This window comes from Coturnix japonica, unplaced genomic scaffold, assembly GCF_054131305.1.
Source record: "Coturnix japonica strain WE unplaced genomic scaffold, WE-NBRP24 Scf080, whole genome shotgun sequence".
NCBI lineage: Eukaryota > Metazoa > Chordata > Aves > Galliformes > Phasianidae > Coturnix > Coturnix japonica.
Genome location: NW_028188983.1, coordinates 282,071 through 297,788, shown reverse-complemented (window position 1 = coordinate 297,788; position 15,718 = coordinate 282,071). Strand labels below are relative to the sequence as shown.

Genomic DNA, 15,718 nt, shown 5'->3' with positions numbered 1-15,718 from the left:
TTCCTTCTCCTTTTGGGAAATGCTTTCTCATGTTAATGGGACAAGTAACACTGAATGCAACTCTACAGCACTTTTAGACTGAAATTTGAGGGGAAGTGTTGTAAGGTGGCCATACAAGGTAGCCATCCCAGGAGAGGCATCCCTGAATGAAGCTTCAGGTCCTCTGTTTCAATGGGACAAAGCAGCAGAGTGTGATGTTGGACTCCAAGAAAACCCATTGAGATGTTTTGAGCTCCCTCGGTTAAACCAAACAGTGTTAATTGGCTTGAGCAGGACTGGAGTGGAGTGCTTGGGTGCGTGGTGAAAGAGGAAGAAGTGTGTGTGTATGGGGGGGTGAACAAGTAGTGGCCCCCATTTTTGTTTGGGTTTTTTTTTAGTGTTTTGACCTGCAGGAGGTTATAGAGGATGCACCTTTGATATTGGAGCTCTTCCTGCTCTCAGCACTGTACAGTGGTACAAACAGCACCTGGAGTGATGATGCTTTTGTTGCTGCTGCCTCCTATGGTTACACTTATGGAGGTGATGGCTGTAAAAGGAGCTGATGGGCTTGGATTCATTGCTGATTCCCCCTTTAAAAGTCCCTTCCAACTCAAATGGTTCTACGATTCCATGATCAAAACGGACTTAATTGCTCCCTTTCTCTCGTGGAGGAGTTGGAAATCCACAGCCTGGGAATTACCATTGGCACATTACTGTCCTTGAGTCATCCTTCCCTGGGCTTTGGTGTTTTCATGTTCTCCAGTTGTCTCTGATTCACCCCATTCAGCTCCGTAATTTTGGTTTTTTATGTTACACAAGCTGTGTTTGCCAGCAGCTTCTCTCAGTTCCTCATACTATGGAGTGAGAAAACAGTGAAAATAAATACCAAAGTGAGGAGATGTCAGTGATGAGAACTGCTGTGTGGTGCTGGGGTTGCAGCCTCCAATCTCAAGCTGTAAGGCTGAGATCTTCATCACTGGGGTCACAGCTGACTCATTTACCCCATATATATGCATGGATGACCTTAAGTGATGGGCTGTAAGAGCTGAACTCTGTAGGCCTCCCCAAGAGACAAGGGTTGAGGGAAAAGTAAAGGAAGTTCTTATTCTGCATATGGGCTTCTCTGGAATCTGACTATGGGTAAGGGACTTCCAGCTTGGCTTTGCCCATGGAGACACTATCCATGTCCCCAAGCACATCAGAAGGTTTTATGCAATGAAGGAGCATTCTGCTTAATGCCACATGCAATGGGATTACAGCTCCCAGCGCTGCTCCTTTTGAGGACATGAGTTTTACTGTGTTATTAAATGGATTTCCTCTCTCATCCTCTTAGGCACAAGAGGAACATTGATGGGCAGAGAAGGGTTTGACCAGTTGGGGGTACACTAATATCCCAGAGGGCCACGTTGAGCTGCAACCAACTGACTGAAGGTGGGATTCAACTCCTTTAATCAAACCTTCCCAAAAGTTGGCCTGTAGGTCCCTCTAGAGTCCCTGGAGAGTGAGATGCATTCTTTTTCATACAAAGGTTGAAGGGAGTTAAGAACAATGGCACCGAACCAGGGATGGTTTCCTTGTGTTTTTAACCCTGCTGTTGTTACTGCCTCCAGTTTGACTGGTGGGGCTGGGCTTACAGCCAGGATTCATCCCCATTCACCTCCTGAATGAGGATTGGGGTTTTCTGCTGAAGCTAATGGAGAAAGAGACATGTCCTGTACATAAACACCTTCATCCATCCTGCTGGTGAAGGTGGCAGAGGTGTCAGACCATGATCTTCCACCCCAGAAAGGCAGAGCAGAGGGTGCTGTGCCCTTCTTTTCAGTTGCTCCTCACTCTCCTCTCTTGTTTTTCTGGTTCCACACCAACCATTTAAGCTCCTTTACTTACTCAAACCCATTACGCAGTGCATCCCCCGGAGGTATGGTAGCAGACACTGAGGCTTGACAGAAGCTTTTCCAAAGTGCATAGAGTGGATGAGAAGGAGCAGCTCCTCCTAAAGAGTTAATGAGCTGAGCTGAAACCTTCAGAGACTTTCCATGGGGTAGAAATTACCTCCTGGCTTCCAGCAGCGCTGGAACCCAACCATCAGGAGCAAGGGGTGCTATTATTTTAGAGGGAGAAAGCAGCACTTAAGCTCACACTTAAAATTAATCCTTGGGGTTTTTGTTTTTGGTAGATTTTCTCTCCTGGAGAGAAACCCACATCAGTAAGAAGTGGTCAGTGTGCTCCTGGTTTAAAAAAGCAGTAGAAATAATAATAATAATAATAAAAAGGCAGATGCCATGCAAGGTGTAGAGTGCTGCTACTTATACAGCAGCTGAAGAATGCCAGGTCAGGTTAGTCCTTGCTGAGGTATCACAGTTCTGGAATGCCTTGGGTCTTAAACTCTTAAGTTTACTTAACTCTGACTTGTGTTCACCTTCTTCTAAAGAGACGATGATGCTGCCATGGCCATGGAAAGTCATTGGAATTAAAAGGAGAATGCAACAGAATGAATTTCACATGCCTTTTATTAGACAAACACTGGAACATGGGGCTTTTGCAGCATCTAAGAACAAACAGGAGCTAGGCTTTTACATAAATAAGGACAGACAACTTGGAATTCCTAATGTTTTGCAGGTAACAGGGTGAGGACTGCACACAACATGAGGGACAGGGCGGCACGTGGCTGTTGGACCTCAGTAGCATCTCTTGGTCGAAGAGCTGCTGATGTACTGCATGCTGGAGCTGCTTCCACCAACCACACACGACCCAGCCATGCCTTGTCCGCTCCCAGAGCTGAAGCCCATTCCTCCAGCACAGAGCCCAGCTCCAGCCCCGCTGCTGCCTCTGAAGCTCTGGCAGCTTCCACTTCCATATCCTGATCCTACAGTGGTTCTGGTCACAGCTGCAAGAGAAGAAACACCCATAAACATATGGACAGAATGGCTGGCAGACATGGAAAAGTCACAAAACTGGTACTTACAGATGTTCACTGCACCAGCACCTTCTCCAGAGAGCCTGGAATTGAGCAAAAGAAGACAGTAAGCATTTAGACCACGAACAAGATGTGTTCGAAAAGCCAACAGAACATCTGTATGAGGGAAGATGCAGATCTTGCAACTGCACTGCTTGGCTTCACCCACCTGCACTCCTCGCCCTCCAGCAGTTTCCTGTAGGTCGCAATCTCAATGTCCAGGGCCAGCTTGACGTTCATCAGCTCCTGGTACTCACGCAGCTGCCGGGCCAGGTCTGTCTTTGCTTTCTGCAGGGCTGCCTCCAGCTCAGCCAGTTTGTCCCTGGCATCCTTCAGGGCCAGCTCCCCACGCTGCTCAGCATCTGCAATGGCTGTCTGCAAGCTGGCACACTGGGGAGGAAAAACAATGGCAGAACTCACTGAGGTGACACTTATGGCTATTTGATGGGCTTGATTGAGTCTTTGCATTAGAACCGTACCTGTTTCTTCACGCTGTCAATCTCAGCCCGCAGCCGCTGGACGTGCCGGTTGAGCTCAGAGATCTCCTGCTTGGTGCTACGGAGGTCATCCCCGTGCCTGCCTGCTGTAGCCTGCAGCTCTTCGTACTGCCAGGGAGAGGAACAGAGGTCAGGGCAGAACCCAGTGTTGTAGCATGAAGCAGTGTGTGAGTATCATATCACAGAACCATGGGATGGTTGGGTTGGAAGGGTCTTTAAGATCATATAGAGCCATGTAATCACAGCATGGCTTGGGTTGGAAGGGTTTTTACAGCCCCCCCCCCAAGCCCCAAACCTGCCCTGGGCTGCTCCATCTTCTCCATCAGACCAGGGCCCCATCCATGGGGTCCCAATAGGACCTACCCTTGGGGAGCTGGGGAAGGGAGCACGGTTTGCCCTTTGCAGAACCCATCCTGGGCACTCACCCTGGACTGGTACCAGGACTCAGCCTCCTCCCGGCTGCGCTTGGCGATGTCCTCGTACTGTGCCTTCACCTCAGCAATGATGCTGTCCATGTCCAGGCTGCGGTTGTTGTCCATGGTCAGGATGACAGAGGTGTCAGAGATTTGGCTCTGCAGCTGAGACAGCTCCTGCCAAAGCAATGGGGTTTGGGTGAGTCACTAAAGGGGCACATCTCTTGTTCCAGGCTCCAATGGAGGACAGAGCTCTGTTTGCAAAGTGATTTTTTTCCCCTGCAAATCTTCCAGGAAGGGTTAATACAGCTGGTGAAGTAAATAAGTGTGGAGGTATGTGGTGCAGAAGAGTGGAAAATAATCCATCCCGAGCTACCGAGGTGGGAAAATGAAGCAAAGATGTTAGGAAATGGGCTGGACATGAAGGTCCTGGGAAGGTGCTTACTGCTTCATAGAGGGCTCTGAGGAAGTCTATCTCCTCCAGGAGGGCATCCCGCCTGGCTTGCAGCTCCGTCTTGGTCATATAGGTAGAATCCACCTCCTAAGGGAAGAAGAACAGCACAGGAATGGAGCTGCTTGCAGAGGAGAAGCTGCAGTGATTCTTGTAGCAGAATCATGCATGCACCCACCTTCTTCAGAATCACAAACTCATTCTCAGTAGCTGTGCGCTTGCTGATCTCATCTTCATATCTGTGGGATGGAGATGGAGGGTTGCTATGGGCTTATGCAGAAGTTCTTTAAGTGTTTGTAGGACCTGGCTCAACTTCCTTTAGGGGAGCAGCTTGGTACCTTGGTCTCATAAACCTATAGCTTTCTGCCATGGGGTTGTGTGTGTCAGATATGCATACTTAACCCTGGGCATTATTCAGAGGTTTATATCAGAAAAATAATAAAATAAAATAAAATAAAATAAAATAAAATAAAATAAAATAAAATAAAATAAAATAAAATAAAATAAAATAAAATAAAATAAAATAAAATAAAATAAAATAAAATAAAATAAAATAAAATAAAATAAGGCCTTTCTTCCTTATCTGACTGCACAGGTGCAATGGAGCTCTGCCCACCCTGCTCACCAAGCAGACCCCAAACAAAAACCTACTTGCTCTTGTAGTCCTCAGCCAGGCTCTGCATCTTGCTCAGCTCCCCACCCAGGTTTTCCTTGTCTGCCAGCAAGCTGCTCAGCTGCCTCCTGAGGTTGTTGATGTAAGCCTCGAAGAGGGGCTCAACATTGTTTCTGACTGTTTTGTGCCCCTGTTCCTGCAGAAGGGCCCACTTGGTCTCTAGGACTTTGTTTTCTTGCTCAAGGAACCGGACCTGGAAGGAGAAAGCAGGTTTTATTCCCTGTCTGCTGCTGATAGAAATGGCTTTGTATCAAATGCAGCATGGCTGATAGAGATCCAGCTTTGCCCTGCTTTGTGCTTCTCCACTGAAGAATCAGCATGGCACAGCCAAGAAATTTCGGGGCTCACCTTGTCGATGAAGGAGGCAAATTTGTTGTTGAGGGTTTGGATCTGCTCCTTCTCCTCCTTACGGATGCTCTGGATGCTGGGGTCGATCGCCAGGTTGAGGGGCTTCAGAAGGCTCTGGTTGATGGAGACCTCCTGGATGCCCCCAGTGGGGACAGCAGGGAATCCAGGGCCACCCATACCCCCACCAAACCCAAAAGCACCACCAAACCCACAGGAGATCCCTGTGCCAGCACCAAACCCTGCAGGTCCATAGAATCCACTGCCCCTTCCAGCCATGGAGATCCTCTTGCATCCACCAACGCTATAGAGGCTTCTGCTTCCAAAACCTCCTCCAAATCCTCCATACCCTGCAGCAGTGCTGCAGCTTCCACCTTGAGCCACGGAGCGAGAGACGAACCCAGTGCTGCAGGCACTTGGGATAAAGGCAGATGCAGCACTGAAGCCAGTCCGGCCCTGGTTCCTCACACTGCACTGCCGAGACATCACAGCTGATGTGAGAGACTGGAGGAGCAAAGCAGTGAGGATGAGGAGTGCAACGAGGTGAGGTTGTGCTCCCTGGGCTGGGGTTGGCCCTTTTATCCCCTTACGAGCTGGGGATGGGTTTGATGTGCTGCTCATCGGACTGATTAACCAGGCTTGGCACACCTCTCCATGATGCCAATCGCCTGCAAAGTTGCAGCTGTTGCATTTTTTGGGACAGTCATGGTCTGGCTGTTGAAATACCTGTGAAAACACCAAAGGCTGCTCATAGCCACCCCTTCCCCACTCCTTTCTGCTGTGCATTGTCTGTGTTGGGCAAGTGCTCGCTCATCTCTATTTCATGGGTGAATCAGTCCCTTCCTTGCGTAAAAGCTCATTTTTTTTTTCACTTTTCAGAGCTCTGTGGTTTGGGAAATCTCTGATTGTGGGTCTATGTTTTCCTGCTGCTGAGATTCTGAGTAAAGCCATCAGCATCAGCACCTCGGGCCTCAAATTGTGGGGTGTTCTGGGCTTTTCTTCTCATGCCCAAATGTGGCATTTAACTTGAGATGATAGGAAAAAGGAAGAAAGAGGTGATGGTCAAAGCCAGTGTGGCCATGGGCACTGATGGACCATCAGCTGATGGTCTTGGACCATTAGCTACTGAAAACCATTTGGGGAATGGGGAGAACGTGGAAGCTGCTTAGTGAACAATACCTTCAGACCTTTTCTTTCTGTGAAATGAGTCTGCAAATCATCCTGATTCAGACTGACAACAAGTGATGAAATATCACGGTGTGAGCTGGGAGGGAGCTCTGGCTGGCAGTGACGGTGCAGCCTGAGCTGGCTATTTCGCCTGGCTTCACCTCATCGATGCTGAGCCGTTCCTTAACTGACGGGTGACCGTGCCCCTACCCAGCCTGTTCCCAGGCTCTCCTCCCCACATTTCTTCTCTTCCCCTTTCGATAACTCTTAGTCACCAGGAAATTCAGTGCCGGGGATCTGCTCTCGTGGCATTGTTCTCAGCCAACTCCCTCCACTCCAATTCATCAGAGTTCCCAGGAAATGCCAATAATGCACTTTTTCAGTGATCCACGCTGTCCTGACCAGCCCTCTGTGCCCTGCACTGTAGCTCTGTGTGCATGGAAACCCATCCTGGAGGTGCTCCAAGGCCACTCCTTGTGTCTGCTCTGTGTGTTCAGTAGTTTCTAGGGCCAGACATAAGCCAAGTGCTTTTTGGCCCCAAGGATGAATGTTTTGTCACCTGTGAGCTACAGCACACAGCAGATTTCAAGACAACCCATTGCTCAAAGAAGAGCTTCAGTACCCCATCCAAAGGCACTGGTCTCGACCACCTGCAGGGCTCCATCACAGGCAGCACTCAGTGATGGGTATTTGGAGGCACGATTCCATCCTCACATTGCAAATTCAATACTCAGGGCTGTGCCAGTGTTAATGAGGGCTGTCCTGCAGGAGAGCATCCCCACTACATCTCTACATCTATGTTTGTGCATGGAGGCCAGACTCTGCTCTGCAGCAGGACGGCTGCATGTTGTGTGGAAAGAAACTTTGCTTCATTCTTGCTATCTTGTTAAAAAGCAATACCCGGGGAGAAGGAATTCTGACCTCAGCCTTTCCCATGCTCTGTCAGAGCTTTGTAATCTCAATGCTATGACCCAGATGTGATGCAATGGATGGCACTGCCTGCTGTGCCCGTGGCTACGTGTGTTGCTGTGTCCTGGTGGCTGGGGATGCAGCCCACAGCACGGGCCAGGATGTTGGGTAGGGGGTCTCAGGAGCCCTCAGCAGGGGGAGATGGAGGAGGAGGGGCACTGAGATGCAGCAGAGCTGTAACCCTGCTGGCAACTCACCCTGTGGGGTGTGGAGAGGAGCAGAAGGAGCTCAGAGGATCACAGAAAAACATGGGAAACTGCTGATGTTGAAGGAAAACCTAAATATGTTCTGCCATTCAGGCACTGCCTTTTCTCCTCTCTGAACCCATCTCTTTGAGTATCTTCCCAAGACTGTGGCTCTACCCATTTCCTGCCCTTACATGCAAACATTACAAAACCATAACAGGCAATGGGGACTTTTTTCAGTCCTGTGTCTTTCCCACTCATCTTCCAGCAACTGTCACTATTTTGGAGCTTTCAGCCAGATAATGCTCTGCTTTCACTTCTCAGTTATTTTCTCCCTATTAGTCACAGAACCACATGTAAGATTGCTGCACCTCCCCTGATTCTCCTCCACCTCCTCAAAACAAGATCTTGTCTCCGATGCCTTCTAGGAACATGAAGAAACAGTGGATCTTGAAGACTTGCTATTTCTGGCAGGTTCTTAACTTTTTATAGGTGTTGGATGGGAGACAGCTCCCCTCAACGCAGCACATGGATGTGTGTGAATGGGTCTCTCCACCTCTTATAGTCGTCTAGAAAGGGAATACCCTAAGCACAGCTCTGAGCAGAAGGGGAGTGCTCCCAGGTGCCTGCACTTACACTTAGAGAATCAAGGAGTCAGTAAGGTTGGAAAAGACTTCTAAGTTCATCAAGTCCAACCAAGTCTAGTTCATCAGTCCATCCCCACTGTGCCCACCTGCAGAATCAATAAGATTGGACAAGACCCCTGAGACCACCCAGCCCAACCCCAACCCATCCCACCATGCCCACTAATATTCCCTCAGTGACACATCTCCATGGCTTTTAAACACCCCCATGGACGGTGACTCCAACAGACTCCAATTTCTCCTAATACCCAAGAACTGAGGTGAGACAGCTCACAGTAAATAGAGTTTTGAGATGAGATTTATCCTTGGACAGGTCGGGTGGTTGTGCTGCCTCCCCTGCTAATTAGTTCCCTATTGTTCTAAGTTCATGCAGGTACATCACACACCTGGCACAGCCCTTTGTGCCCCCCGGGAGCTGTTGTGCTGGCTGCAAGCTGCACGCTAAATGAATCCCAGACCTTTTCCCCTGTGCTTTGCTCTTGCCTTGGCATGCCCTGAGTTTTGCTTCTAGGGGTTTTCCTTGCTTAGTGGGGAGAAGCAACTCATTGCAACCCATGGCACCCTCCCCTTGCTGCTGCACTGTGCCTTTATTTGGCTGCTTATGGGGAGATTCAGGAGACATGAACATGGAGCAAAAAAACCTGAGCCTTGAACTGGGCAGGGCCCCATGAGAAGTGCTCGTTATCTGCATTTGCATTTGTTGTTCTATGCCTTTAATTAAAAGCTCCACGCAATAGAATAAATTACATATGCATTTTTATTAGACAAACACCAGAAAGTGAAGAGAGACAAACAGTCATGGGATGTATTTTATATACAAAATCTGGCTGGAAAAAAAAAAAATAACCAAAAAAACACAAAAAGCTGAGCAGTAACAAGCGAGCTGCAGATTTAAAACAGAGGGATTCCCGTTCCACGGAGGAGCCCTGCGTGTGTGCAAGAGAGGAGGTTCCCAATGAGGCACCTGTGCCACAGGACACCAGGTTCAGGTGGCTCCTGTTCTGCTTCCCCTGATTATGCTTTGGTGAAGGACCCGTGTCGTGGTGTTCTCTGGTGAGGGAGGGAGAGCTTTAGCTCCTGTAACTTCTCCGGGAGGAGGAGGAGGAGAAGAACTTCATGCTGGAGCTGCTGCCCCCACCCAGGGCACTGCTCCCCCCAGGCCCACTGCAGCTGTAGTTGTTCCCCATGCTGCACATGCCACCCCCCACGCTGAGGTTGCTTCCTCCTCCGTATCCTGATCCAACAGTGGTTCTGGTCACAGCTGCAAAGAGATTGAAGAGCAATCAGGCTCAAGACATTGGATTCTCAGTGCAGAGGCATTAAAAGGCTCAGTCGAGGTAATTTGATAGATTTTAGAGACTTACAGATATTCACTGGGACACCGTCCCCAGCCAGCCTGTATGGGGAGAGAACAGCATCGTAAGAAGACAAGGATTCAGAAGACAGCAGGGGAAAATACACAGGCTATTTCATAGAACTCCTGTAAGTATTTGGTATAGTCCATGGATGCTCCTCACAATATAAATCCATCACCCAACCTCCCCTGTCCCTGGGTACCCCAATCGATGTGTGTACTTTAAAAGGGACCATCCCACCCATCTCCAGGAAGCATCACACAGGGAAAAGTGATATTTGCTGTTATTTCTGCAGGGATTCTGCACCCACCTGCACTCCTCGCCCTCCAGCAGCTTCCTGTAGGTCGCAATCTCAATGTCCAGGGCCAGCTTGACGTTCATCAGCTCCTGATACTCACGCAGCTGCCGGGCCAGGTCTGCCTTTGCCTGCTGCAGGGCATCCTCCAGCTCAGCCAGTTTAGCTTTGGCATCCTTCAGGGCAATCTCCCCACGTTCCTCAGCATCTGCGATGGCTGCTTTCAGGTTTGCACACTAGGGGAGAGAAATTCTCATTCACATTCCCCCCCTTGGCTTCTTCCTTCCAATGTGGGGGATAAACTGGTTAAAAGCATGGATTTTCCTGCCCTGTACCTGTTTCTTCACGCTGTCAATCTCAGCCCGCAGCCGTTGGACGTGCCGGTTGAGCTCAGAGATCTCCTGCTTGGTGCTGCGGAGGTCATCCCCATGCCTGCCTGCTGTAGCCTGCAGCTCTTCGTACTGCCAGGGAGAGGAACAGAGGTCAGGGCAGAGCCCAGTGTTGTAGAGTGAAGAAGTATGTGAGTATCATACCATAGAACTATGTGATGGTTGGGTTGGAAGGGTCTTTATAGCCTCCCCAGCCTGACTTTCTGCTCTGGGCTGGTCCCATCATCTGCCCAGGGCCTCATCCAGCCTAGACCTGTGCACCTCCAGGGATGGGGCACCCACATCTCTCCCTCCTGTTTCTAAGCTCTCTCCGAAACCTTCCCATCTCCAGGCTGAACTTCCCCAGCTCCCTCATCCTTTCTCCATAGGAAAAGGTTTTCCTGGGATACTCAGCCCTTCTCTACTCAAGACAAGACATGAAGACAGCAGCACAGAAACCCCCAGCTCCGTCACCTTGGTTTGGTACCAGGACTCAGCTTCAGCCCGGCTGCGGTTGGCGATGTCCTCATACTGTGCCTTCACCTCGGCGATGATGCTGTCCAGGTCCAGGTTGCGGTTGTTGTCCATTGTCAACACCACGGAGGTGTCGGAGATCTGGGTCTGCATCTGGGACAGCTCCTGCAATGGGAACGGGGTGAGCTCGCACTCGGTGGTGCCTCCTCATCCCTAAGGATGAGTGCATGGAGCTGGGAGAGGCTGCAGATCATTATCTGCACAGTTCTAAAGAGTGAAGAGTTCAGCATCTCCGGAGGGGAGGAATTAAAGGCTGTTGGAGGGGGGTGGGTGATGGTACTCACGGCTTCGTAGAGGGCTCTCAAGAAATTGATTTCCTCAGTCAATGCATCTGCCTTGGCTTGTAGCTCAACCTTGTTCATGTAGGAAGCATCCACATCCTGGAGGATGAGAGAAGTGGGCAGTGAGTTTTCAAGTCTTGTTCATGGGGATGCACATATCTCTGCGGTGACAGAGCAGGGAAGAAGTCTTGAAGAAGACAGGGAAGGAGTCATGAAGGCATCAAGAAGTACGGATGGGTTTGTGGATGGAGAGTGGAAGGAGATCTACAAAAAGCCATGAGCCGATGAGCCGCAATGCGCTCTCACCTTCTTAAGCGTCACAAACTCATTCTCTGCAATGGTGCGCCTGTTGATTTCATCTTCGTACCTAATGGAAGAGGCAGAGGGAGAATTGTTTAGGCAGGTAGCAGACGGAGGTGATTTTATTTTGCTGGAATGAACTTCCTTAATAGCAGTTTGCATACAATGTTCTTTTCTCCTACCCTGCATCTGAATAAGAGACCATGAGCGAGTTCCTAAGCTGAACTAGTTAAAACAAGCACATTAAGGAAAAGAAAAAAGTGAAAGCATCTCTGCTATTCCTTTTCTCCTCTTTCTGGCCGTTACTCATTCCCCTTCAGCCTCTCTTAAGCAAATTAAGCATGCTGCCACGAAACTTTCAGGCCTACCGTGTAATTTTTTTTCTCAGCGCTCGGTAATTTAGTTAATAAGCCTTTGATCGTATTCTAAATTATTCCCTGAATATTTGTGCATTTGGATCTGTTACTCCGTTACCGTTTATCTTGAGAAAGTGGCACAGCCTTCGCTGTCGGGGATTCCCTCACTGTTGGGGTTCCCATGTCCCAGTGCTGGACACTTAAATGGTGGAAGGATGGGGGAAGCTGCACCCATCAGGTGGGCAGAGCACCTCCCGTGGACTTACTTCTTCTTGAAGTCCTCAACCAAGTACTGTGTGTTGACAAGCTCTCCCTCCAGCCTCCCCTTGTCACTCAGCAGGCTGTTCAGCTGCATCCTCAGGTTGTTGATGTATGTCTCAAAGAGTGGCTCCAGGTTGTTCCGGACCGTTTTCATCCCCTGCTCCTGCAGCAGGCTCCATTTGGTTTCCAGCACTTTGTTTTGTTGCTCGAGGAATCGGACCTGCAAGAAGGAATATGCTGAAGATGTTTGGAAAGGTCAGAGATTGGGGTGAACTTCCTTTGCATTTGTGGGGTCCCTGAAGCAGAGATGGGGTGCAGTACCTTTTCCAGCTGGTTTTTACTGATAAATTTACCTCTGATAGAAGCAGGAATTTGCTATTTGATTTCCATTTCCCTGCTCAGTGTTGCAAACAAGCATTGGAACTAACTTCCTTTCCCCTTCTTCCCTTTGGATAAGTGTGCAAGATGCAAACGTCATGTTGAAAGTCAGATGAGGGGTAAACAGGATTGGAACTCCTATTAAGAAAAGTGCCAGTTCCCCCTCCTTACAGCACTGCTCTTTCACTTTTCAAAACCCTCTGAAATAATGCAGAATAATGCAGCATTCTGCTTGGAAGCAAGAGGAGCTGCTCAACCAGGAGAGAAATCAAGCAGGTGCTCTTGTGCAACTAATATGCTTAATGAGGAAATGAAGTGGACAGAAAGTGTCAAATCAGATTTTGCTATTTAGAGCAAACAGTCCCAACTTGCTGGAACTGTTTCACTGTGAGCTTTAAATGCCTTTGAAAAGAACCCAAGGGCTGAGAGGCTTAAATCTCCCCAGTGCCTGTTTGTGCTCATCCACTTTGGATGGATTGCTCACATCTTGCTTTAATCGACCAGCACCTGTTCTGCAGTGCTCAATGGAGAGAACCCAGCACATGCAGAGGGGTGGAATTGCCACTGAGTTTTCTCTCTCCATTTGCCTACGAGATGCCAAGCAGCAAATGAGAACCTCAGATGATGGGTGATGCACTCATAGCAACCACTGCACAGCAGGTACCACTGCCTGGAGCTGCAGGGACAGAAGAATCTTCCAGTCCCATTCCTGATCACCATTCCTTTTTGCTCAGCTTATGTGCTCACCATGCAATAAGAATCCCTATCAAAACATGAGGGCAGGGAAGCTCATGGCTCACCTTGTCGATGAAGGAGGCAAATTTGTTGTTGAGGGTTTTGATCTGCTCCTTCTCCTCCTTTCGGATCCTCTGGATGCTGGGGTCGATCTCCAGGTTGAGGGGCTTCAGAAGGCTCTGGTTGATGGAGACCTCCTGGATGCCACCAGCAGGGAACCCAGGGCCTCCAAATGCCCCATATCCATAGCCCAGCATGCTCCCAGCACCTCCACCAAACCCTGCGGGGCCATAGAAGCTCCCACCCCTTCCAGCTGCAGAGATCCTCTTGCATCCACCAAAATTGTAGAGGCTTCTGCTTCCAAAGCCACCTCCAACCCTTGCAAAGCCACTTCCAGCATTGCAGCCCCCAACACGGGTGACGGAGCGTGAGCTGAAGCTGGTGCGGCACGTGCCGGGCACGATGGCTGATGCAGCACTGAAGCCACTTCTCCCCCTCTGGATCCTGACGGTGGACTGGCGAGACATGGCTGGTTTTGGGATGGGGTGGATGCTACGGCACGAGGGAAGCAGTAGAGGTGCTGGCCTGGAGCAAGGAGTGGGAGGGAAAGAAGAAAGATGAACCTGTGCTCCGCACGGGCTCGGGAGAGCCCTTTTATGCATTTATGAGACTGGGATGGGTTTGATGAGGTGGATCGTCTTTCTGATTAATTAGGCTTGGCATGTCCAACAGCATTCTGGAGAGAGAACTCACTCCGCACACACGCCCTTCTGAAATAATACAGCCAAGTTCTGAGCAACAGTGGTATTGTTTGGGAATAACTGTCGCCTTCTGCTCTCTTTGTAGACGGGCAGACTCCGCACCATATCAAAGAGTTTGGGAGCTGCAGTGAGTCAGCCTGGGCACGGGAGGGAAACACCGTTTGGAGCGGCTGTCACTCAGCTCTTGGGATCTTCAGTCCATGGGACTGCTCTCCTCAGCCCATCTCTGTGAATGGGGCTTTCAGAAGTTGCAGTCCCTGGTGTTTTAGGGGAAGCAATGTGTCGGTGTGGCAGCCTTGTGCAGTCCTGTAGGACATTGCATGTTGCTTTATCCTGGGATTTTGTGGTATGTATCACAGAATCCTCAGGTGATTTGGGTTGGAAGGGTCCTTCAAGACCAGAGGAGCATGGAATCATAGTATGGCTGGGGCAAGAAGGGACCTCAAACCTCCCCAGCCCTACTCCTTCCTCTTGGGCTGGTCCCATCCCTCCATCAGCTGCCCAGGGTCCATTTATGGCCTTGAGCAGCCCAAGGTGCACCCGGGCAGCAACAATAGGGTCTCACCATCCTCTGGGTGAAGAATTTCCCTCTCACGTCTGACCCAGATCTCCCTCCTTTTAGTCTGAAATAAGCCGTATGGTCCCCTTCTGCAGTACATCCACACAAATACTTCTATTTTATATCTATACGGGCTCAGTTTCCTGAGCTGGTGTCTTCTGAAAATCCTGCTCCAGTGAACATATTTTTCTGTGACTGCTTAATACATATACATATATATAGAGAGAAGAAAGGATGAAAATAGAACATTTTATCACAGTCTCTTGTTCACACCTGGACTTTGACAGCCCTATTCACAGCTGCCATTGAGTTCTGTCACTTCTGTGCTTCCAGGCTTTCAACTCTGGCACTGAGGAGGATGGAAACAAAAACAATGAAACAAACAGAAAGAAAAAAGAAGGAGGAAGGACTGTGGGAATAGAGCTGCTCTGAATCCACTGGCTCTATGGAAATAGGGTGCTCCAGGGCTGCTCCCAGCTCCCCGTCTATAAACATGATGTCATTTCCCAAAGATTTAATCAGTTCTCTCTGCACATCTGAAAGTGGGATCCTATCAAGCTGAATCCATGAGAAAAGTGCTTTGCAGGATCTCTTGCCCAAATCCTCAGCAATGTGAGCACAAAGATAACCTGGCACTGTCCTTGTGCCAGTGCAACAGTTTGCTTTGCATGAGCATCACGGGCAGTTCAAGTAACGAGTCAAACAGAAAACATGAAAAAGCCTCAATTTTAGGGATGGGAAGAGCATCTGGCCCTCTCTGTTTCAGGCAGGTCTGGAAAAGATGACTCATATGCAATTAATTTACACAAGAGGGTGACTTTGCAAAAGCATCCCCCCGAACAGCTTCATCTCGTGTTTCTGGAGCAGCAATCCTTGGTTTATTTTAGTAGCTGTTCCAGGGTTGAGCCTTCACTGAGATGCTGCAGCTTTCACACTGCAACGGTCCCAGTGGGGCTGTTCACCAGGTGTGCACTTTTGCACACCCAAAACCCTGTGATGCTTTGAGCATTGGTGCCCTCCATCCCTTGTAGCTCCACCTGAAAGCTCTTCCCTATTGCTGTGCAGCTCAGGAGGGCATCAGCACCAAAGGGATTCCCCGTCCTTTGCACCCCTGCAGCACCAAAGAGCTGACTCAGGGTGTGCAGAACCTGAATCCCACCCTTGGTTACCAACAAGTGTGATGAGTCAGTGCTTTCCTTTCCCCCCTCAGGCTCCGTTTTACATATGAAACTCACCTTTTTTAGCCAAAAGAATAC

At 49.4% G+C, this 15,718-nt stretch overlaps 2 protein-coding genes across 2 annotated transcripts; both read right to left on the bottom strand.

The window, feature by feature from the left end:
• Window positions 1–2,477: 2,477 nt before the first annotated feature.
• LOC107325834 (keratin, type II cytoskeletal 5-like) lies at window positions 2,478–5,881 on the bottom strand. Its single transcript, XM_015887035.2, has 9 exons — window positions 5,318–5,881; window positions 4,948–5,162; window positions 4,475–4,535; window positions 4,291–4,386; window positions 3,858–4,022; window positions 3,415–3,540; window positions 3,105–3,325; window positions 2,945–2,979; window positions 2,478–2,866 (listed from the first exon to the last, which is right to left on the bottom strand). Exons 1-9 carry the CDS (start codon window positions 5,798–5,800, stop codon window positions 2,658–2,660), a joined length of 1,611 nt encoding a protein of 536 aa, XP_015742521.2. The 5' UTR covers window positions 5,801–5,881; the 3' UTR covers window positions 2,478–2,657.
• A 3,137-nt stretch (window positions 5,882–9,018) lies between these two features.
• Window positions 9,019–13,797, bottom strand: LOC107325818 (keratin, type II cytoskeletal 75-like). The gene is made up of 9 exons (XM_015887009.3): window positions 13,208–13,797; window positions 12,035–12,249; window positions 11,419–11,479; window positions 11,116–11,211; window positions 10,772–10,936; window positions 10,265–10,390; window positions 9,945–10,165; window positions 9,644–9,675; window positions 9,019–9,540 (listed from the first exon to the last, which is right to left on the bottom strand). The coding sequence occupies exons 1-9, from the start codon at window positions 13,667–13,669 to the stop codon at window positions 9,350–9,352; spliced, it is 1,569 nt and encodes a 522-aa protein (XP_015742495.2). The 5' UTR covers window positions 13,670–13,797; the 3' UTR covers window positions 9,019–9,349.
• Window positions 13,798–15,718: the final 1,921 nt, after the last annotated feature.